This window comes from Tiliqua scincoides, chromosome 2 (assembly GCF_035046505.1).
Source record: "Tiliqua scincoides isolate rTilSci1 chromosome 2, rTilSci1.hap2, whole genome shotgun sequence".
NCBI lineage: Eukaryota > Metazoa > Chordata > Lepidosauria > Squamata > Scincidae > Tiliqua > Tiliqua scincoides.
This window is the reverse complement of record NC_089822.1, coordinates 192,265,831-192,287,119: the sequence shown is the minus strand read 5'-3', so window position 1 is coordinate 192,287,119 and position 21,289 is coordinate 192,265,831. Positions and strand designations below refer to the sequence as shown.

At 44.5% G+C, this 21,289-nt stretch overlaps 2 protein-coding genes across 2 annotated transcripts; one reads left to right on the top strand and one right to left on the bottom strand.

Annotated features, from left to right (window-relative positions):
- The first annotated feature begins 162 nt into the window (after positions 1–162).
- MRNIP (MRN complex interacting protein) lies at positions 163–9,791 on the top strand. The gene is made up of 7 exons (XM_066614023.1): positions 163–245; positions 1,652–1,711; positions 5,376–5,473; positions 6,432–6,504; positions 7,251–7,384; positions 7,556–7,649; positions 8,863–9,791. Exons 1-7 carry the CDS (start codon positions 186–188, stop codon positions 9,406–9,408), a joined length of 1,065 nt encoding a protein of 354 aa, XP_066470120.1. The 5' UTR covers positions 163–185; the 3' UTR covers positions 9,409–9,791.
- Positions 9,792–10,766: 975 nt separating this feature from the next.
- On the bottom strand, positions 10,767–20,248 carry SQSTM1 (sequestosome 1). The gene is made up of 8 exons (XM_066614022.1): positions 19,871–20,248; positions 16,802–16,897; positions 15,604–15,839; positions 15,181–15,337; positions 14,847–14,930; positions 13,373–13,614; positions 11,542–11,749; positions 10,767–11,070 (listed from the first exon to the last, which is right to left on the bottom strand). The coding sequence occupies exons 1-8, from the start codon at positions 20,046–20,048 to the stop codon at positions 10,913–10,915; spliced, it is 1,359 nt and encodes a 452-aa protein (XP_066470119.1). The 5' UTR covers positions 20,049–20,248; the 3' UTR covers positions 10,767–10,912.
- Between the last annotated feature and the right edge of the window lie 1,041 nt (positions 20,249–21,289).

The following is a 21,289-nucleotide window of genomic DNA, read 5'->3' as shown; positions in this document are numbered from 1 at the left end:
AGCCAATAAGAAGCGCTGAACGGCGAAGCGAGCGTTCAGGCTGTTTCTGGGCTGCGCGCGCTTTCCCGCCGAGGAGCGGAGCTGAGGTCCAAGCCTGGGCGCGAAGGCGAGCGTGCTGTGCTGTGCTGTGCTGTGCTGTGGGGACGACCCCCGCGCGCCCCTTGGCTCCCGCCCAGAGCCTCGCCATGGCTCAACAGTTTCAGGTGTTGAGGTGCTGCTTCTGTAGGGTCTTCCAAGTGCAGCAGGTGAGGGACGAGGGGCGGAAGGCTTTTGGAAACTCTCCCTCTCCTGGGCTAGCAGCGGCTTCCGGGCTTCTCTCTGCGTGCCAAGGCCCTGGATGCGGTCGCCTTGCTGGAGCGAGAGGCTGCTCACTGCTTGGGTGCGAGATGACCCGTGGCACGCAGACTCCGGGTCGAGGGATCCTCTTCTCTCTCACACACAATAGCAGAACCAGGGGACAGCCCCTAGAATTGAGTGTCGGGAGATTTGGACAGAAAAAAGAAAATATGCTTTTACCTAGCGTGGGATTAGTTGGTGGAATTCCTTGCCACAGGATGCGGGGGTGGAATCTGGCCTGGGTGCCTTTGAGAGGGGGTTAGTCTGTGGAACTCCTTGCCACAGGATGTGGGGGTGGAATCTGGCCTGGGTGCCTTTGAGAGGGGGTTAGTCTGTGGAACTCCTTGCCACAGGATGTGGGGGTGGCATCTGGCCTGGGTGCCTTAAGACGGGGATTGATCACATTTCTGAAGGAAATGTCTATCCGGGTTACAAGCCCTGATGGGCATGTGCAACCTCCTTATTTTAGATGTAGGAAACCTTAGAATGCCAGTGCAAGGGAGGGCACCGGGATGCAGGTCTCTTGTTGTCTTGAGTGCTCCCTGAGACATCTGGTGGGCCACCATGAGTTACAGGAAGCTGGACTCAGTGGACTTTTGGCCTGATCCAGCAGGGCTCCTCTTATGTAAATAAAGAATGCAATACAATATATATAAGATCTACTGCATTTCGAAATAGCTGAATGAAAGCATGCTGCCCCTATGATTCCTGAAAGGAGTGGCTACCATATTGATCATTGGTTCCCAACTTGGGTATGGGGACCACAGGTGGTCCATGAGACTCTGAGAAGTGGTCCACAAGGTCTTGGGGGAAAAAAAGATGATCACCTTTGATCACTTCCAGTATCACTCCAAGTGAGCACTCCTACACAGACCACTGAAGTGTTGGCTGTGGCTGTAGGTATTCCATTTGCCCTCTCTGGTTGTCCAGCACTTGCTGAAGTGCCAGTTGTAGGAGGCTCCTTTCTCCACACTTTCTGGTAGTCTTCGGAGGAGCATTCAGTGGGGGAGTTTATGGTGTATTGTCAACCAGGATGCTAGATTACAGTCTGAAACCAGATTCTGTTCAACTTGGACCATTATTATTATGGGAATTCATGTCTGTTTTAGGTCAACAAGATATCGTGGTATTGAGTACAGTATGTAACTGAAGCATAATTTTCCGTGTGTATTCCGAGTTGAATTGATTACATATTTTGTGGAAAGAATATTCATGTGTGTTCTTTTAGAATAAAATAAACTTAGTATTTGGAACACTGTCTATAACATTTTGGATTGTAGCTTTAGAGCAGTTATCTGCTGTGATTCTCTCCTAGATTAAAAAGAGCAAAAAATGGAATTGCAAAATGTGTGGTGAAAAGCAGTCCCTTCTAAAGGTGAGTAATGAGTGAGCCTGTCTAGGGTTCATTCTGATACTGGGGCTGGATTGTATTAGGATGCTTTTTCTTCTGACTATCATAGTATTAGAGAACTTTGGGCGCAATCCTAACCGGCACTTATGCTGGCATAGGTACCCTGGGAGGGTCGCAAACATGCTGTAAAGCACGTTTGCGCCTCCGTGGGAGGAAGCTTCTAGATGTGCCAACGCATGGAGGCCAGCAGAAGCCTCCTCAGTGGCTTCCTCGCCACGACTTGTGCCAGCACACCTGCGCCGACACAAGCAGCGAAGGTAGGCATGGGGGGGAATTTCAGGGTGGGCAATAGGTGGCCCTGGGGCTGGGCTCATGGGGAGCCGGGGGCGGAGCTGGGACCCAGTGGTTATGCCAGATCCCAACCCCCATCCCCGGGGAGAACGGAGCGGCTTCAGGCCACTCCGCTCTCCTCAGACTTGCGTCACCACCAGAGGTGGCGCAGGTCTGAGGAGACCCATTGGGATTCGCAGCCCTTACCCAGGAGTAAGGGGAAAACCTTCCCCTTGCCTCTGGCTGAGCTGCTGCAGCCAGCGAACCTGCGTTGGATGCAGCGCAAGCCTCCTGGCTTGCCTGCTCCAGCGCAGATTTGGATCGCAGATTTGCCACTCAGATTCTTATTTATCTCCATTTTGGATAAAGTAATATGGTAATATAGGATTAAATTCTTTCTTTAGTTTGCAAAGTCAGCATTTGCTCACATAATTGGAGGGTTAAGAAAAGTTAAACAACTAGACTAGCAGGTTGATAATATATTGCGGGAACACTACTATAAAAAAATGTCAAGAAAGAAAGAAAAAAGGGAAGAAATTTGCCTATTCAGATTATTTGAACATGTTAATGCAGTGATCCCCAAACTTTTCAGCACTGGGACCCACTTTTTAAAATGACTATCGCAGTCTACATAGCTTTAATAAACAAAAAAGATATAGAAAGAAATGTTGTTTATTATTAATATAGTTATCAATAATAATCAAAGCACTGAACAATAATCAAAGCACTGAACAACATTGAGTGCCTGCCTGTGCTGGAAGAGCTTGACAGTGAACCAACCCTAGAAGAACTTCACGTGGCCCTGGACTCCCTTGCCTTTGGCAAGGCACCTGGAAAAGACAGCATCCCTGCTGAAGTCCTAAAATGCTGCAAAGAGATCATCGTCACTGAGCTGCATGAAATCCTCTGTCTCTGCTGGAGAGAAGGTGGAGTACCTCAAGACATGAGGGATGCAAACATCATCACGCTGTACAAGAACAAAGGTGACAGGGGTGACTGCAACAACTACCGCGGCATCTCTCTCCTTAGCGTTGTAGGAAAGCTGTTTGCCCGAGTTGTACTAAAGAGGCTCCAGGTACTTGCAGAGAGCGTCTATCCAGAATCACAGTGTGGATTCCGAGCCAACAGATCCACCACTGATATGGTATTCTCCCTTAGACAACTGCAGGAGAAATGCAGGGAACAACGACAGCCACTCTTTATAGCCTTCATAGATCTCACAAAGGCTTTCGACCTGGTCAGCAGAGACGGCCTCTTCAAGATCCTCCCCAAGATTGGATGTCCACCCAGGCTCCTCAGCATCATCAGATTTTTCCACAAGGACATGAAGGGCACTGTTGTCTTCGATGGCTCCACATCAGACCCTTTTGACATCCGAAGCGGAGTGAAGCAGGGCTGTGTTCTTGCACCAACCTTGTTTGGGATTTTCTTCGCTCTCCTGCTGAAGCAGGCCTTTGGAACTGCAACAGAAGGCATCTATCTCCGGACCAGATCAGACGGAAAGCTCTTCAACCTCTCCAGACTGAGAGCAAAATCCAAAGTCCAGCTGAATTGTCTGCGTGACTTCCTCTTTGCCGACGATGCAGCTGTCACTACCCACTCTGCCAAAGATCTCCAGCAGCTCATGGATCGTTTTAGCAAGGCCTGCCAAGATTTTGGACTGACAGTCAGCCTGAAGAAAACACAGGTCATGGTTCAGGATGTGGACTCACCTCCCTGCATTACAATCTCTGAGCATGAACTGGAGGTTGTCCATGACTTTGTGTACCTTGGCTCAACGATCTCCGACACTCATTCTCTCGATACCGAGCTAAACAAGTGCATTGGTAAAGCAGCTACCACGTTTTCCAGACTCACAAAGAGAGTCTGGTCCAACAAGAAGCTGACGGAACATACCAAGATCCAGGTCTACAGAGCTTGCGTCCTGAGTACACTTCTGTACTGCAGCGAGTCATGGACTCTTCGCTCACAACAGGAGAGGAAACTGAGCGCTTTCCACATGCGCTGTCTCCGACGCATCCTCGGCATCACCTGGCAGGACAAAGTTCCAAACAACACAGTCCTGGAACGTGCTGGAATCCCTAGCATGTATTCACTGCTGAAACAGAGACGCCTGCGTTGGCTTGGTCATGTCGTGAGAATGGGCGATGGCCGGATCCCAAAGGATCTCCTCTATGGAGAACTCGTGCAAGGAAAGCGCCCTACAGGTAGACCACAGCTGCGATACAAGGACATCTGCAAGAGGGATCTGAAGGCCTTAGGGATGGACCTCAACAAGTGGGAAACCCTGGCCTCTGAGCGGCCCGCTTGGAGGCAGGCTGTGCAGCATGGCCTTTCCCAGTTTGAAGAGACACTTGGCCAACAGTCTGAGGCTAAGAGGCAAAGAAGGAAGGCCCATAGCCAGGGAGACAGACCAGGGACAGACTGCACTTGCTCCCGGTGTGGAAGGGATTGTCACTCCCGGATTGGCCTTTTCAGCCACACTGGACGCTGTGCCAGAACCACCTTTCGGAGCGCGATACCATAGTCTTTCGAGACTGAAGGTTGCCAATACAAATAATCAAAGTCCTATGCTCTCAAGGCTGCTAAAGATCTTGCATATAGTATGTGTAAACATCTGCTAGACACTCCCTAGAAATGGAGGACTGTTTCCCCCAAACCTTTTTACAGTCACTTCAGGGTACCCAGAAGGCTGGAGAGCAAGATGCGCAGTTGTGGACTTCCAGGCCAGACAGTAGGCTAAAAATGGGTTCCCACATGATCTATGGCACACCAATTACTAGAGAAAATATGGCATTTTCATATAATGCTATGAAGATAACACCATACCACAGATTATTTCAGCCACAAGAGTGGTCTCTCCATCCAGATTTCCTGCTGCTGCAATTTTCTTCTGCAAACTGGGCAAGGGTGCTTCCAAAGTTTAAAAAAAAAATTTCAGAAACTTTTTGCAACCCACCAGAATTAGCTTGTGATCTATTGGTGGATCCCGACCCACTCTTTGGGAAGCACTGTGTTAAGGTATGCCAAAAAATAGGTGGAGTTCATTCTTATATTAATTTAAGCCATTTCTGCCCAACGCTGCATATACGTAACAGGGACCAAATGTGTACACCTGTGGGCTGGGCAAAAATGGGTTAAGTGTGGAATGGAGTGGAAATCTGACCAATAATAATACGTTTCGTCAAAAAAAATAAAGTTGTGTGTGTTTCAGATCAACTATAAGTAGAAGAGCACAACCTTAAAAGAATTTTTTGAGACGTGGTGCTCCTCACCAATGCAGTTATGATAGTGTGTCATTGTCAAAATCACATGAAAGAGCTATAAAACATTTCCATAACACTTTGTTCTTTTTTAGGTTTTTGGCCAGGGTTCTGGATTTGATTGCAGGTGCCACGTACAAAAACTAAATTTACTGCAAGGTGAGGTGGAGCAGGCACCTGCCAACGTAGTTAGGTATGGTATTAGCACTTTTGTGCCTCCTTTGTGCCTGTATAAATTTGTATTACAAATTAAATATTCATTGTAGTTCATATACATTTAATTGGAAATGTAGAATATATTGTTATTGTGTAAGTCATCCTTGCAGTGCAAAGATGTAAATAAATGATACAGAGCTCAATCTTTTACAACTTTCCAGCATCAAAGCACTATGCGAATGGGGCATGTACTGCATCCTGCAGTGTGTGTGGGGGGGGGAGGGTAGTCACAGAGACTTCCTCAACAAACAATGTTTGTTCCCTTACCACAGGCTTCATTGTGGCTGCATTAGCTCTGGAAGGTTGAATAGGATTGGGCCCACATCTACCACATACCTAATTCCAGTGTGGACTGGCAAACTTGGGGGTGGAGTCATCCAAAAATGTCTCATCGCATTGACAGGAAATATTAGAAAACTGACACTGGAGAAGTTATGCTTGACTTTTATAGAAGTTGATTCAACAGTGCAAAAAGCAAAAAAAAATTTTGCAGAAAGAATCTATATGTAGGCACAACTTAATTCCCATGTGCTTGAGTGAAACTGCTGGTTTTAGTGCCGATTCCTAAAGTTTTGGACATACCCCAAATTCTCTGAATTTGTTTGTTGCCGTAATTGAGGTTTTGTTGACAAGGACACTGCATCATATAATAGGATTTACACATACCATCTTAGCATGAATCCTTTTTCATTACAAGTACTGTGTATCAGATTTCATTTGTCCCTTAATTTTAAAAATGTTAGCTCAGTGACTGCTTTATCCAAAGTTACACATCCTGTTTTGTTTAGGACACTGCTTTCCCCTTTGGACTCTTTATCTTGTAGAGTCTTCACATGATTCTCCGCAGTTTGTGTTCATATTTCAACGTAAACACAGACGCACCCAAATATATAGTGGTTCAACTTGCATTTACGAGATGCATTTATTACTTTTAGACATGCAGAAGAACCAGGAGAAAGTGGGGATGAAAATACAGTAGTTAGAATGGAAGAGAATTTGTGCTGCCAGGTAAGCCCCTTTTGGATTATGCAAGTATCTTCAGGACAAAATCAAAAACGAATCCTTATGCACTGGCAGTCTGAATGCATTTAAAACTGGAACAAGATCTTTAGGAATTTTCTAATTCCTACACATGCTGATGTATCTATATGCTTAAGAAACTTCATTCTTTGAGGTAAGTGAGAAACAAATTCCATGTGTTATTTGGCAATCTCTGTGTGTATGTCACAGTTCTGTGAGTGCTCAGAAGAAGTGAAATGTGGTACTGGGTGCAGAACTAAGCTGTCAAAGGATCTTGAATTTCACTTGACATTTCTAGGCCTTGTAGTTTCAAGCATTTTTTTTAACCATTGTATGTCATAGCAAATGCCTACTAAAAATTATAAACCAGAGATATAAGACTTTTGAGTGCCCTGCATGGTTTTGTGTCCTTCCTCATGACAAGCAAACCCAGAATAAACTATGTAAATTTGTTCCATTTACATAATGTATCAGTCACAGAATTAAGATTTTCTTGGCAGGGAATTTGGAATTTCTTGGGCCTAGAACTTTGTGCACAAAGTTACCTGCCTCTTAGTCAAATTTCTTACAATTGGGGTAACAATAATTAAAAGCAAGACAACAGTTATTCTGCAATCCTAAACACACTTACAAGGGAGTGAGCCCAACTGAACACAGTGAGACTTGTTTCTGGGTAACTGTGTGGGATTGCACTTTTAGTGGGAGTTCTAACTAACATTTTTGCTACTTTGTAGGAACAAAAGGTGGGTTTGACTAGCCGCTGGACTAAATATCTGGACAAAAAGTTTGATGAACATGAGGAGGAGGAGATGGTGTTGACAGAAAAGCAGACTTATCATTCTAGGAAGAACACAGCAAAGAATCCAAGGTGCATAAATTGTGCTTCCCTGTAACTTTTTTCTGTGGTGCCCTTTTTAGTAAATGTGTCAGAGGAAAACTAGTTTACTAGATTCTAGAATAACAGACAAAGCCAGTGTTGACACATGGCTTTGTTTGCATTAACTGGACTCTCTTCCTCTCTCAACTTTGTACCTGCTAGGAAACACAAAACAACCAGATCATACCCTACTGATGACCAGGGACCAGATCAAAAGAGAGTTGCTGGATTGGCAAAGAATAGCAGATGCTTTGAGGTATTCAGTGTCTTCATAGGATTGCAAATATTTCTTGTTCCCTGATACTAAGGGCCTTTTATGGTATTAAAAATACAAAATTCCCTGCCCAAGGAGTAAAGTTTGATGTAATGCTTGGAAGGGCTTTAAAGATAATCTTTGAAAGCATAATGGTGTTACTCTATATTCTAACTCTTACTACCAATCAAGCAGTGTGCCTTTTTCAGTGAGTTGGTTTTTACTTAGCCTTGATACCCATTGCCACTGTTTGACATCCCATACTTTCCCCATGATGTGATTAGTCTCTATCTGTATGATGCATTATGTTTACATTGCTATAAAAGAAGTATCAAGCTGCTCATTAAGCTTCCATGATCGAGAAGGATGTTTTATTGTCTTAATTGAATCAACTTTAAATTTAAGGTAGACTAGATAGAATGTCCTTCTTAGCTGATTCAGCCTCAATTAAAATTGAATGAAAAAAAACAAGAATGTTAAATTGTTGTCTTACCTTTGAATTGTGTACTGTGCAAGCATAGATCTGTCTTGTTTCATTGTCCCTCCCTAGCTCACTACTCCTAAATACATTGTGTGGAAGCAAGTTCCATTGGCTGATAGGACCAGAATGTAAAGGAAATGCTAAGGCCAAGCCTACGTTTGGTTAAATAGTACAGGAGGAGAGAGTCAGGATGAAATCTTCCCTTTGTGTCATGGCCCCAATTAAAATCACCCCTTTGTAGCTGCTTTTACCCCTAGAAGTGAAGTTTTCCTGTTGAGCCTAATACAGCTCGGTGTGGGTGTGTTTGACTAGTTGAGACTGCAGGTTGAGAAAAAAGTGTTAAATATCCACCCTCTGCATGCTGCAGTCTCAGTTGTGCATCTTTTTCACCTGTCTCATGCACACACACAATTGAGACCCATACATGCAGGCCCAAACTACATAATGTGTGGTTTGGTCCATGGAGAACCAAACTCTGTGTAGTTGCATAGTGGTGCCCAATGGTCTACCTTTCTTCAGAAGGATGTCTTCTCATCAATCTGAGCAATCTAGATCAGTGTATTCCTCAATAAGTGTATGCTATAGAGCAAAAATACTCGTATTAAAAATGTTAAAGGAAGCAAATAGGTTTAACCTATTTGCACAATGTGCAGGGTTATCCTATTATACCAACAGACACTGGCATGCAAATAACTGTTTGCAGTATGATATTGCTGTTTGCTTCCTGTTTTACAGAGCAGAAGAGGTGCAGCCACTGCAGATACAAAAAGCTGTGTCGATACTACATGTAAAAGTCTGATAGCTCCTGCTGCTGAAGTGCCCTTGAGGCATGGAAAGAATGAAGAGCCAGGGTCAAGAGGTGCTGCACTTTCAAAGTGGGAGAAATTCCTTTTGTCAAAGGAGTGTGATAATAGCAGTGGTTTGACTGCCCCTGTACAAGAGAGACTGGAGTCACCAGTCAAAACGCCTACATTACCTGCGAGTGATGACATGGCAGCCAGTGACATTGGTGTCACCCCCTCTAACTGGGATCCTGAACCAAAGAAGCATACATCCAGCCTGCTAGATCAGGTCTCAAATGCTGAATATGTTGGAATAAACAGGATACCTACAGTCAGAAGTGGGGAGACTCTAGTTTTAGCTAGTTCTCCTCTTAATTTGTGCAACAGGCTACCTGAAAAACCTGCTTCTGTTCCTTCTTCAAGCCTTCCTGCTGTATCTAATGTCAAGAATCTGTATAGAAGCCTTTTTTCTACAGATGATTTTGATGATTATCTTTAGACAGTTCAGTCTCTACAGCATGTCTCTTTCTACTGTGTTTATTACCATTATCTATTACTTGAGGAGAATACAGTTAGAGCCTCGTTATTCTCAAGAGTTCCATTCCTGGAACCCATGCAAATACACAAGCAAATTTTGTGTGAAACCCAAGTCACACAAAATTTGGGGTCCACCTAGCTCCAGATGTGACTAGAGCTGTGCTCCAGTCTTGCCTGGAGCTGTTCTGAGGCTGTTACTGTTGTTCACTGTATAGTGGAGACAGGGAAATTTAGATACAATTGGCATGGTTGCAAAGTTAAGCGTCCCTCTCTCCCCAGCAGAAAAAAGGGGCTGAAATCAAAGGACAGTGCAAAAAGGAGAGCTTGTAGATGACTTCTACACTAATGAACTGTCTACAAGAAGTCATCTACAAGCTCTCCTTTTGCATATAGCCCCTTCAGCTATATGTCCCTGATATTTAAGCTAGTCATACTCAAGAAGGGGTGGGTGGGAAAAGTGCTAGCCGAAGATATTGAAACATACTGGGGTGGTTGTTTTTATTTAAAGTGATGTAGCAGACAGTTGCATAGTTCTTTAGAACAAAACCAAAAATGCCTTCGTAATTTCAGTTCATGTTTTGTTACCTACATAAAGTGGCAGTGTTTTTAACTGCATATTTGCCAACATGTTCTCTACCTAGTACCTTTTCTTTCAGCTGTACTCATTTTGGGTATCTAAGCCCAAGTTGGGGGGGGGGAACCTAAGCACAGAAGAGTAGTAGGGAAGATTGGCAAACTTACCTGTAGAAGGCCTCTCTTGCCCTCTAAACCAGCATTTCCTACCACTCTGCATGGTCCACCTACTGGAAGTGACTGGCAATGATGTCATTACACAACAAACACTGGTAAGAGGCTCCATGTACAGGAGCAGTTTTTCAAAGGAGTGAGAAGTACATGCTAGAGCTCTGCTCGCCAAGCCTGGTCTTGCTGCCAGGTGGCATGGATCTGGGGTTCCTACATGTACCACCAGATGCCACCTTGAGTACCAGTGATTGAGAAATACTGCTCTAAACCACACCCTCACTTTAAATAGGGCAGTGTTTATGGACAGGTAACTTGATTCTAAATACACTTTAGGAAGGTAAGTACCACAGCTGTGTTATATGTAATGCTACAACTGCATTCTGAAAGGTGTAAATTCTTGGCTTGAGTTAACTATACCTCCACCTGTGTAACTGTTTTCGCTAAGCTTGCTGTATATTCAATACTTGAAGAGAAGTTACACTCTAATTTTTCCACCTACACAGTTGTTCCAACTGTAAATATTAGTATGTCTTGTATAGCGTGTTGAATGAGCATAAGACTATCACTGCAGTAGTATAAGTGGGAAAATTAGTATGAATATTTATTTTTAGAATATGAATGAAGACAAATACAGTCAAATTACTGAAAGGAAGATAGAAAAAGATAGCTGTTTATCAGCAGCTTTAACAATCTGCTTTAGGAATTATAGATTGCATTAATGTTTAGGAAGCTGGTGGGTGCTTGGCATATTGGATAGTATCCAGGGCTGCCCCGATGTCATAGTTCTTGGAATGCAGCAGATGGGTGAGCCAACCTCCTTCATCCGAGAATCCCATAGACAGCATCTGGGACAAGGATTCAATCAGACGGGGATCTGCCTCTGTGAAGACAATTAGCCTGTTATTCAGTTGACCAGGAAGAACTTACTATAGTCAAGGGGCTTGGATTAGACTGATCATTTATTGATCTACTTGTTTTGTGGGAGAAAGGTACCCACACAACATGAAGTGAATAGATAAATGTCAAGACCCAGGTTTGGTGCATACTGTAGAGTTTGATTTACAAAATTTATAAGTTAAGATGGCAGAAAAGGGACTCCAAAAGTAAAAGATTGATGCTCATCACTTATATGAAGTGATCGTTTCAGAGGACTACAGAATTCTATTTAACAGTAGGCTTGGCAACCCTTTTTCCACAAGTTACTAGATACTCCACATGGGCTGTACATTCTGAGCATTCTTGTCATCTATGCTGCCACAGGGAAGGCACACAAGTATGTCAGAGCAGAATTTGGTCTCCGAAATAGCAATGGCTTGCATGCCAGCAGGTTGCATGTTCAATTGCTTGTTACCTGGTGGAAGGTGAGGATAGAGTGCAGCTTCTCGCAATCCTGTTGGTCCAGTACTGGTACAAGCTTGAGCTGAATCTGAGTTCAGACTGTCTGTTTCTGGCATTTGTAAGGATTGCAGTTCACCAGTTGAAGGATCAACTTCCTTTGAGGATAAATGGGTCCAGTCTTCATCTGCCCCAGAACTACTACTACTGGATTCACCCGGTTCCTATGGTAACAGATGCAGAAGTGTGAAAACCTGCTCCAATATTATATGCACAAGTACTTAACAGGCTGACTGCTAATGGAACTGCATCTAGTTAGTATATGTTATAGGTAGTAGCGTTTGGTCACTTTAGCCTCTACTCTTAAAAGTGGAGAATACAGAGAATCTTAATGCACAAGAATAGATACAAGCTGAAAGACAATTCTAACATAGAAAATCTTAACAGAATATATATTTACATGCCCAAGAACTTCATGTGCAAGATTAATAGTTACATTATACCACAAGAATGTTTTTAGGTTACTTCAGTGTGTTAAAAAATCCCCTTTAGAAATCCAGCCACCTAACTACAGTACTTATTCTAGGACAGGTACCTTCTCTTCCAACCAGACTGGTGTTGCTAATTTTTGCCTTTAACCACATTGTATTTTTATATAAAATCACCCAAAGAAACAGCAAAGTTACAGCAAAGTGAGTTTGCATTACTGTACAAAAAGCTAGCCTACAATACTCATTCTTCTATAATTGTTTCCCAGCATTGCCATAAACTTTTTTCCATAAAACATAAATTGTTTCCAGTTTTGTACAGGATTGCATTGCTCTAATTGTAAAACTATGCCTGAATTTTGTACTACCACCATGTACTTAAATTGGGATGTTCCAGTTTAATAATGAGCTCCAAACTAGCCAACCCTCATTTAATAGCAAGACCATTTTAGAAGATGAGGAGTCCAATCTTATCCAACTGTCCAGTGCGGATGTAGCCACAAAGTAGCCCTAAGGAAAGACAATAAGCATTCCCTTGATGAGGTCTCCGTGACTGCCCCCACCACAGAGTGCAGGGCACACCCAATTGGGATGGCTGCATCAGTACTGGAAAGTTGGATATGATTAGGCCCAAGATTTCCTAGTTTCTTAAATTACACTTTCAACTGAAGCCCCAATGTGTCAGAAGACTCAGCCTCTTAAGATGGCATATCCTTTGATTAACAACCTTTTCCTGATGAGGAACTTCAGTAGCTTGATTCTGTTCAACACTGCTTTAAGTTTCTAATTTGCAATTACTAAACAAAAAGATGGAAGACTTAAAGATGCAGTCTTAAATGTAAAGGCTCAAACCAACTAGATGTTAGTGATTTTTCCAGCTTCAACACTACACTCTTGGAATATTACAATATCCAAGAAACCCATAGAGAATATTTCTACACCCTTTGGAAATACTTGGCCTTATTTTGGTTCTCCCTACCTTAACCCATTTTTGCCTGGCCACATTTGCTCCCTGATGCGAATATGCAACATTGGGCAGAACTGACTTAATATTTACCACAATTATTTTGCTCAGCTTTAGCCTGTGTCTAATTTTCAGGATCTAAGTATCATTTTAGTTTTGTAATTTTTCTAGCCTTGGCAAGCCATGCCAGTTCAAGGCCTAATGTAAACAGAATTAATACCAGCACAAGAATGGTTCTGTCACTGTTTCCCTCCAAACATTACTACAGCTAAACAAGTAGTCAAGTGAACTTGTAGAGATACTCTTTTGCACTTACTAGTTTTAATGACCATTATAAGTGAAATCAAATCTGCACGTTTCAAAACTGAGAAGTTACAAAATCAGAAGTCTCATACCTGTTGCAAGAGACATTCCTCTTGCATTTGTGCAGGGGGAGAATCTACCTGCATCTCCTGCAACTGGTCTGTAAGAGCATCTCCTGCCTCTGAAGAAGGTTTCTGCACACCACTGGCATCCGCTGGGGTGTGGTCACTGGAACTGCTTGTAGGTTTGGAGCTGCTCTTCTCAGAACTACCCTGCTTGGGTTCCACTTTGCTTCTTTGTCCTGCATGTTCCACATCAATATCAACATCAATGCCTAGAAAGAGGGGGAATGAGTAATAGTTGAAGGCGTCATTGCATTTTCATCTCATTTTCATTTCATTGCAAGTTCAAAAATCTCTAGAGTTTGAATATAAACAATTTGGACATTTTTGGATGGGAAGCCACCTGCAACCGCATGTTGGCTACCTTCCAGCATGGAAGGAAGATACAGTGCAAGTATTGTAATCTTGTTTAAAAAGTGAGGGAAGACGCTACATATCCCCTCCAAGAAATCCTCTGAGAGAGTAAGACAGATAAATTGTTTACATCAGGAAATGTTCCATCAGAAAGTGTCAGCAATTTTGTACTCTAGTCAATATAACTTTTTCAATAGCCTAAATTGCTATGTAAAAGCTTGCAATGTTTTAAGGAGTCCTTATAGCCTACTTTTGCATAGTATGATCTACAAGGCATTTGTTGTGTATACAGGGATGGCAAAAAAAACTATAGCAAATCAATTAAAAAAACAAAGTTTCTTTGCTCTGGTGATTGAAAAACAGCCTTGCTGACCTTTGTGATGTAAGATAAGAGTCCTTAACAAGACAATCCATCCATCAGTCCTTCTCCAACAGCTTACAAAGAGCTGAGAGCTTACACTCAGCCCCTCCCTTCACCAATGCAAAATGATCACCTTTCTTTCACCTTTGCTCAGGGGGAAGAGGGGTCCACTGAAGAGAGAAGGATTGATGGATTGTCAGCCAGCTGCCCGCCCTCCCTCTCTCCCTCTCATTAAGGAGGCTGTTAAAGGACTGTTCAGTTTTTAAAACTGATTTTAAAGGGGTGCATTTTCCCCTTCTCCAGGGATCAGCACATTCTCATTTGCAGAGGCTATTCGTGTTGCGTCAAATCTGTGTATAAAAAATCCGTGGATAAATAGGCTGGACCTGTACAGTTCTTTTTGTGATTGGACTACACCATGCAGAGGATGCACCAAGTCTGTGTAGATACCACTTAAGCCTATGCTACACTACCTTGATTCATGGAAATAATATTCAAGAACAGGCACAGCTGAAACACTACCTCTAGGACATCAAAGAAGCCCATCCACAAAATTCCAAGTGAAATTTAGGAGGAAGGGAAGGAACAGAGTAGTTAACTACAACAGAGGGACTATGTGCCTTCTATTTTCCAAACATCACAATACACAAGTATGACATAATTGCAAGTAACATTTAGCCATTCAGCAGTAACAAACTAATGGTTAGATAGAAGTAAGCAATTGTTTACCAAGTGGGCTCAGAATTGCTGCAACACTTTCTCCAACACTCTTCAAGAAGGTGACACTGGGGTCCTGAGACTGATTACTAGGACCTGTTTTGTTTTTTAAAAAAGGTCATTAGCAAAGCATAGAACAGACAAGTCGACAAACACTTTTAAGACTACCTAATTCCTTTCACTTATTGCAAGGTAATTTGGTGTCACACACTTAAGATGAAGCATTAACATGCCTATTTAAAAGCAAGTTCCTCTGAAAGGAATGAAACTTCAAAAGTCACAATCTTAAGAATACCAGTTTATTTGTACTAGAAATTTACAAAAAAAAAATTCAAGATATTCTTACCTTGCTCAGGAACAGCATTCTCAGCAGTGCTGCTGGCTGGTGCCTGGTCAGATTTTTGACACTGACGGGCAGGGCAATGGTGCCCCCAACCTTGCATCCATGCCATAGGTGGAACACCATGTCTCATCTTACGAAGCCAGCGACCTCTAGGAAGCCACTGAAAGGTAGAAGGAAAATATTAAGTGGATGTTGCTTTAAGGGCACAATACTAACCCACTTTCCAGTACCGACATAAGGGCAATGCAACTCAAAGGTAAAGGAACAAACAATTGCCTCCATGATTGCCTCCCAAATGCAGGACGCAGATGTCCCACTGGCACAGCTATGCCAGTGCTGGAAAGTTGGTTAGGACTGCGCACTAAGCCAGTTGCAATTCATTGTAACAAAGAGAGCCTTTACACAACTTTTTTCTGCATGACTCACCTCAAGTGGATTGAGCAAAGGACTCTGAAACATGACCATATTGTGATCCTTGTGGACACCTTTTCCCTCACAAGTACTGCACAAGTCATAATCTGGACAGACTGTGCATTTGAATCTGGCACCCACAACAGGCCCATCACAGCCATCACAGATCACATTAGGATGCACCACGCTTGGAGGTCGTTCCTGGCTGCAGGATTGGCGGTGAATGTGTTCACGTTTAAGCTCCTTTTTTTCTGAAGAATAAAAAACATACATGCCATTACCACAATAGTATGGCATCAATATCCTACTATAAGTGAAAGATCTATTTCTCCAAGACAAGACCAGATAATAGGAAAATAAAGGACACCCCCACAAGGGAAGAATGCATATTTCATCCCCCCACCCCTTGTTTTACCCCCAAAATGAGACAGCTTAACAGTTTCTCTATGAGTCATCTTATCAGCTGGAGCTGTGGCATGAGCAAGTCTGATTTGGCAATATAAATGTCATCTTTTTAAGGAAAGGCTATACATAAGTTAACTCCTTGAAGCCACAGTTCAGTGCCCATTCTTCAAATCTAAGAACTTTTTCCCATACAGATGTTTAGAGTTGATGAATATGAACACTTTGACTACAGATTTAAAAAATAAAATCACTACTTCTGATGTTCAGGAGAGGTATGTGTCAAGACAAGTTCTCAATCTTCACCTAGCATTATACCTTCCTCAGCAGATTTTTCCAGCAATTACTCACCTTTCCTTAACAAAACCAGCTTGCAACAAGCTATGGTTGCAAAGGAACAGCCAGTCTTAAAATGATCACTTGAGGGCAAGCAATGAAGTTTATGAGCTCCAAGGGTTGACTCCAGGGCTTTATACAGCTTTAGGCTACACTGGCAAAAAGCCACTATCATCCACCAGAAACACTTCCTCATCCAGTTCAATAGTGGCTTTTTGCCAGTACAGCTTAAAGTCCTATGAGGCACTCAGCGCAACTCTTGAGACTCATAAGCTTCTTGGCTTTCTTGCCTTGCCCACAAGTGACCATTCCTACACAAGGGAGCTTGAAGCAAAATGTTTCTGAGTTGCATAGTTCAGATACTGCTCTTTAGACTGTTTCTAACCACTCTGGTCTAAAACGCATTACAAGATAGATACTGCCAGTACTGATAAAGAGCCACAGTACTAAGTTGGCTAGAGGTAATAGAGGTTACCTTTAATATAGATACGAAAAATGCCATCTTTCACACAAGGCAGGGCCAGCCTCAGTTCTTCATCACTGGAAAAAGCAATCATATCTCCATCTTCATCTGAAAAAAAATATATAGTCACTTCAACAGGAGAAAGATTATATAAAATTTGGCATGTGAGGAGGGATCATAGATTAATAATAGAACTCCCATGCTTGCATGTAAAGGTCCCCAGATTCAATGCCTGGTATCTCTAGGTAGGCTGGGAAAGGCTTATTTGAAACCTTGGAGAGCCACTGCCACTCAGTGCAGTCAACACGGAACTTGATGGAAGGAGTCAACTTCCCACTGAGTTTTAAAGTGAGACCCCATGCACTCTCTGGTTCCAGCTCTAACCACCTCTCTGTAAGGCAGGTCAGTAGTATTATGTCCATAGTGCAGTAGTGTGGTGTGGGATCAGCTGAAATGGAACAGCTCACCTAAGGCTACAAAGAGAGTTCATGGCAGAGGTTAAATTAAACCGGGCATTCCTGATTCACAGCTTAGTCTCTTAACCATAATCCTACCCCAGCCTCAGACTGAAAATTCTGATGCAGATTAGAAACTAAAGAGATGTTATTATGGCAGCAAACCCCACTATTGTACCAGATCATAATGCACTGTGCATAGATTGGTTTACATGGTTAAGTCAACAGTAGTATGCTCCTCCTGTAAGCAGATCTGTTGGACTCTGCACAATCAAGGGTTGAGGCAACACACACAAGTGTGGCAGGCTGGTGCAAAGACAGTTTGAAATCCCTGCTTTTAATGTGCCAAAGTAGGTCTCTTGCCAAGATCTCTTCTGGGAAATAGCCCTCAGATGTCAACTTCTTAGAGCTCACAGTGCCATTCTGCCACACTATATTTCAAGTGGGGTTTTGTTTTTAAGTTATTGGAATGTGCAAGACTGACAGAAGACAGTCTATTGATGGAGGAACACACAATTGTTATTAGCCATGTGCAAGTATGCTTACATGGTGCAAGTACCCTCCTCAGAGTATTCTCTATATAGTATAAGTCTCTTTGGGTGCTACTGCAAGTGAAATGCCAAGTTCCACACAGAGGTAACCATGTTCAAGAAATTAACACCACTAAACCAGACAAGAGAAAAATGTAATTGCAATGTGAACAAGTCATAAGATTGTGTTGGCGACCTGTAAATGTGCCAAAGTGGAGAGGGGAGGCACAGAAGCTAAAACCTACCAAATAACAGTAATCTAAATGGAACATACTAAGAGTCACTTCTAGTTACTACCCAGGACATTTTAAATACCCCTTGTTCTCACAAGTGAAATGAGCTTGCTCCATTTCCTTCACTTTGCATCCTTCACTTTGCATCTGGATGGCAAATCATTGCACAGAATCAGTTATTCCAAATACACTGTTCAGTATTTTTAAAAAGAGAGGATCTGGAAACAGGCCATTAGTCTCTCATGAAGGTCAGTCAGGGAACATTTTGTCTTTCTTCCCTGTCTCTCACAGAAAGCTCCACGCCATCCTATCATATCCCCCTACTATCATATTCCTATCATAACCCATCTGCCAAAGAAAACATGCAAAAAGGTAGATCCACTTCAAAATTTTGACAATGCAAACAAGTATCTTCATAATGTCAGCAACAATTCTCTTCCTCACAATAGCTCCACTACTTATTGCACTATGTGATTTTTTACCTTCCATTTCTACTAAGAGCACTTACAGCACAATCCTAGGCATATCTGCTCAGAAGTGCCATTATATTCAAGGGGTTTACCCCCAGGAAAGAGTGTATAGGCCTGCATCCTTAGTATACAAGTTCATTTGGTTTCACTGTCAGACCCCCACATACCTTGAAACAGAAGCCACACTGTCCAGCAGCAAGATGCCAGGGCACTGCACTATGTGCATGAATACCAAAGCTAATGGGCAGAGCCAACTGCACAGACCCTGGTTATTTGATCCTTACCATCTCTTCCAGTCAGGGCAATAATCAACTAGAGAGGAACCACACAACTGGCCATGTCCACAGGCTTCTGGTATTTATACACATACTAGAGCAGCACTGGGCTGAAAATGTGAACTAAGGGTCCCTGACTTTCTAGCTGATCAGCCAAAGAGTGGATTATTCCCCACCCTCATTCTTCTGGTGTACACTTCTGGGTGAACCAGGGACCATATCTTGTATTGGGGGCTTAGGACCCAATCCTATCCAACTTTCCAGCACTGATGCAGCTGGGAGGGAGTCACAGAGGCCTCCTACCTTGGGGCTTCATTGCAGGTACATCAGTGCAGGAAAATTGGATTGGAGCACAATCCTATGCATGTCCACTCAGAAGTAAATCTCATTTTGATAAATGGGGCTTACTCCTAGAAAAGTGTGTACAGGATTGCACCCTTAGTGATTTTTTGGAAGTGTACCTGAATCCTAAAAGTTAACTCTGTGAAAAACACTGCCTGTCCTTGAGCACATATGGAGTGCCTTTTCATGCCAGGTTACCATGCTTCACATCTGCTAGCAAGCACAGTTCCTAGCCCAAGGCTTCTAAATAGATTTGAGTGCCAGGTTTCAACAGCAGTGTTAACCACTTCAGAACAGCTGGGGGGGGGGGCGCAAAGCCAAGACACCACACTCTTCAGTCCTGAAAAATTGGATAGGTTTGGAAACTTACTGATTTTTGGAAGTGTACCCAAATCCTGATAGTGGAAAACCCTGCCTCTTCCTGGGCATGTATGGAGGGCCTTTCCAAACCAAGTTACCATGCTTCATACCTGCCAGCAAGCACAGTTCCCAAAGCAAGCAGATTTGAGCACCAGGTTTCAACAGGTGTGTTACAGTCCAATCCTATGCATGCCTCCTCAGAAGTAAGTCCCATTGCAGTCAGTGGGGCTTACTCCCAGGTAAGTGCCACACTTAGTGGGACTACAGCCTTAACCACTGCAGAACCAGGCACCGCACCCTTCGCAGCCAGGCGGCAGGTCAACACTCCACAGGTGAGGCTTCGCTCCTCCCGCCCCTGTGGCGCAGCAACGGCTTCGCAGAGCCTCGGCCTGCGGAGCGCCGCCCCAGACACTCACCCTTGTAGTACATCTGGAAGGCGCCCGGGGCGGCGTTGCGCAGCAGCCCCTGGAAGAGCTCGGCCACCTTGTCGCGGATGGGCTGGTAGCGGGCGGGCGAGTCGAAGGCGAAGCGGCGGATCTCGCGGGCCGCCTCCTCCTTGCCCAGCAGGTAGGCCTTCACCGTCAGCGGGGCCATGACGGAGTGACGCAGCAGGAATCGGCCGGGAAGAGGCAGGCAGGCGAGCGGCTGCACCACGGGGCTCCCTCCGGCTTGGGCTGCGGCTCCGGCGCTGCTGGCGGCGGGCGAGCCGCCCGGCTTCTTATAGGCGACGCCGCCTGCGCGGAGGCCGGGCTCGAGCTGGGAAAGTCCCCACCCCTGCCCGGGCAGGCGAGGGGAGGAGTCGCGGCGCTGGGGTGATGTCAGCAGGAGGAGAAGGAGCGGGCCCCAGGCCGCGGCCGCCTCCCGCAGCAAGCAAGGCGGCCGGCCTTCCCCCCCCCCCCCCCGCAGGAAGAGCGGGATGGAGGCTGCCCCCTCCCGGGAGTGCTTCAGAGGGTGGCGCGTTCTCACGACCAACCCGCGAGTCAGCGTGACTCAGCACCTCGCGCCTTCCGGGAGCGAGAACCGGGGCGAGCTGGTCTGCGGGCGGGAGAGGCTTCCGGAAGCAGAGCCGGAGCAGCACACAGGTGACCCAGGCGGCCTGGCTGGGTGGAGCTTCCCTGGGCAGGCTCCTGGGCTCCCGGGCGGCGTCATCCCGCCTGCTGCTGAGTCACTGGGCCACTGGGAGGAAGGTGCAGGCCTAACAGCCCAGTCCTACGCCTGTCTCCTCAGAAGTAAATCCATTATAGTCAATGGGGCTTACTCCCAGGAAAGTGTGGAGAGGATTGCAGTCTTAGGTCCCAATCCTATGCATGCCTCCTCAGAAGTAAGTCCCATTATAGTCAATGGGACTATAGTCAATGGGACCACCTGAACCTGCCAGATGCAAGGGATTAGCAGCAGGATGCAGGTCTCTTGTTATCTTGCATTTTGCTCTGCTCTGAGAAAAATACCTGAACCTGCCAGATGCAAGGAAGTAGCACCAGGATGCAAGTCTCCTGTTATCTTGTGTGCTCCCTGAGGCATCTGGTGGACCACTGTAATACCAATCCTGTGCATGTTTCCTCAGAAGTAAGTCCCATTATAGTCATTGGGGCTTACTCCCAGGAAAACAGGGATAGGATTATAGCCTAAGAGAGCCTCTCACTGTCTTGCTTGTCCTGTCCCTTTAAACGTGCAGCCCTCTACAGCAGCCCATTTTCAACCACTGTGCCATGGCACACTGGTATGCTGTGAATGGTCTGCAGGTGTGCTGTGGAAGTTTTGGGAAGGGTCACTTATTAGTAGGGCCATTGGGGGATGTGAACCTCCTACTGGCAGTACACTCTGCCTTGTCAGTT

Excerpts from the sequence above, each read along its gene's own strand:
- MRNIP (XM_066614023.1), top strand. The coding sequence starts at position 186 with ATGGCTCAACAGTTTCAGGTGTTGAGGTGCTGCTTCTGTAGGGTCTTC. Across the intron at positions 246-1,651 it reads GGGTCTTCCAAGTGCAGCAG|ATTAAAAAGAGCAAAAAATG; the intron begins GTGAGGGACGAG and ends ATTCTCTCCTAG. Across the intron at positions 6,505-7,250 it reads AAGAGAATTTGTGCTGCCAG|GAACAAAAGGTGGGTTTGAC; the intron begins GTAAGCCCCTTT and ends GCTACTTTGTAG.
- SQSTM1 (XM_066614022.1), bottom strand. The coding sequence starts at position 20,048 with ATGGCCCCGCTGACGGTGAAGGCCTACCTGCTGGGCAAGGAGGAGGCG. Across the intron at positions 15,338-15,603 it reads CTTTGCTCAATCCACTTGAG|TGGCTTCCTAGAGGTCGCTG; the intron begins GTGAGTCATGCA and ends TCTACCTTTCAG. Across the intron at positions 14,931-15,180 it reads GAATGCTGTTCCTGAGCAAG|GTCCTAGTAATCAGTCTCAG; the intron begins GTAAGAATATCT and ends AAAACAAAACAG.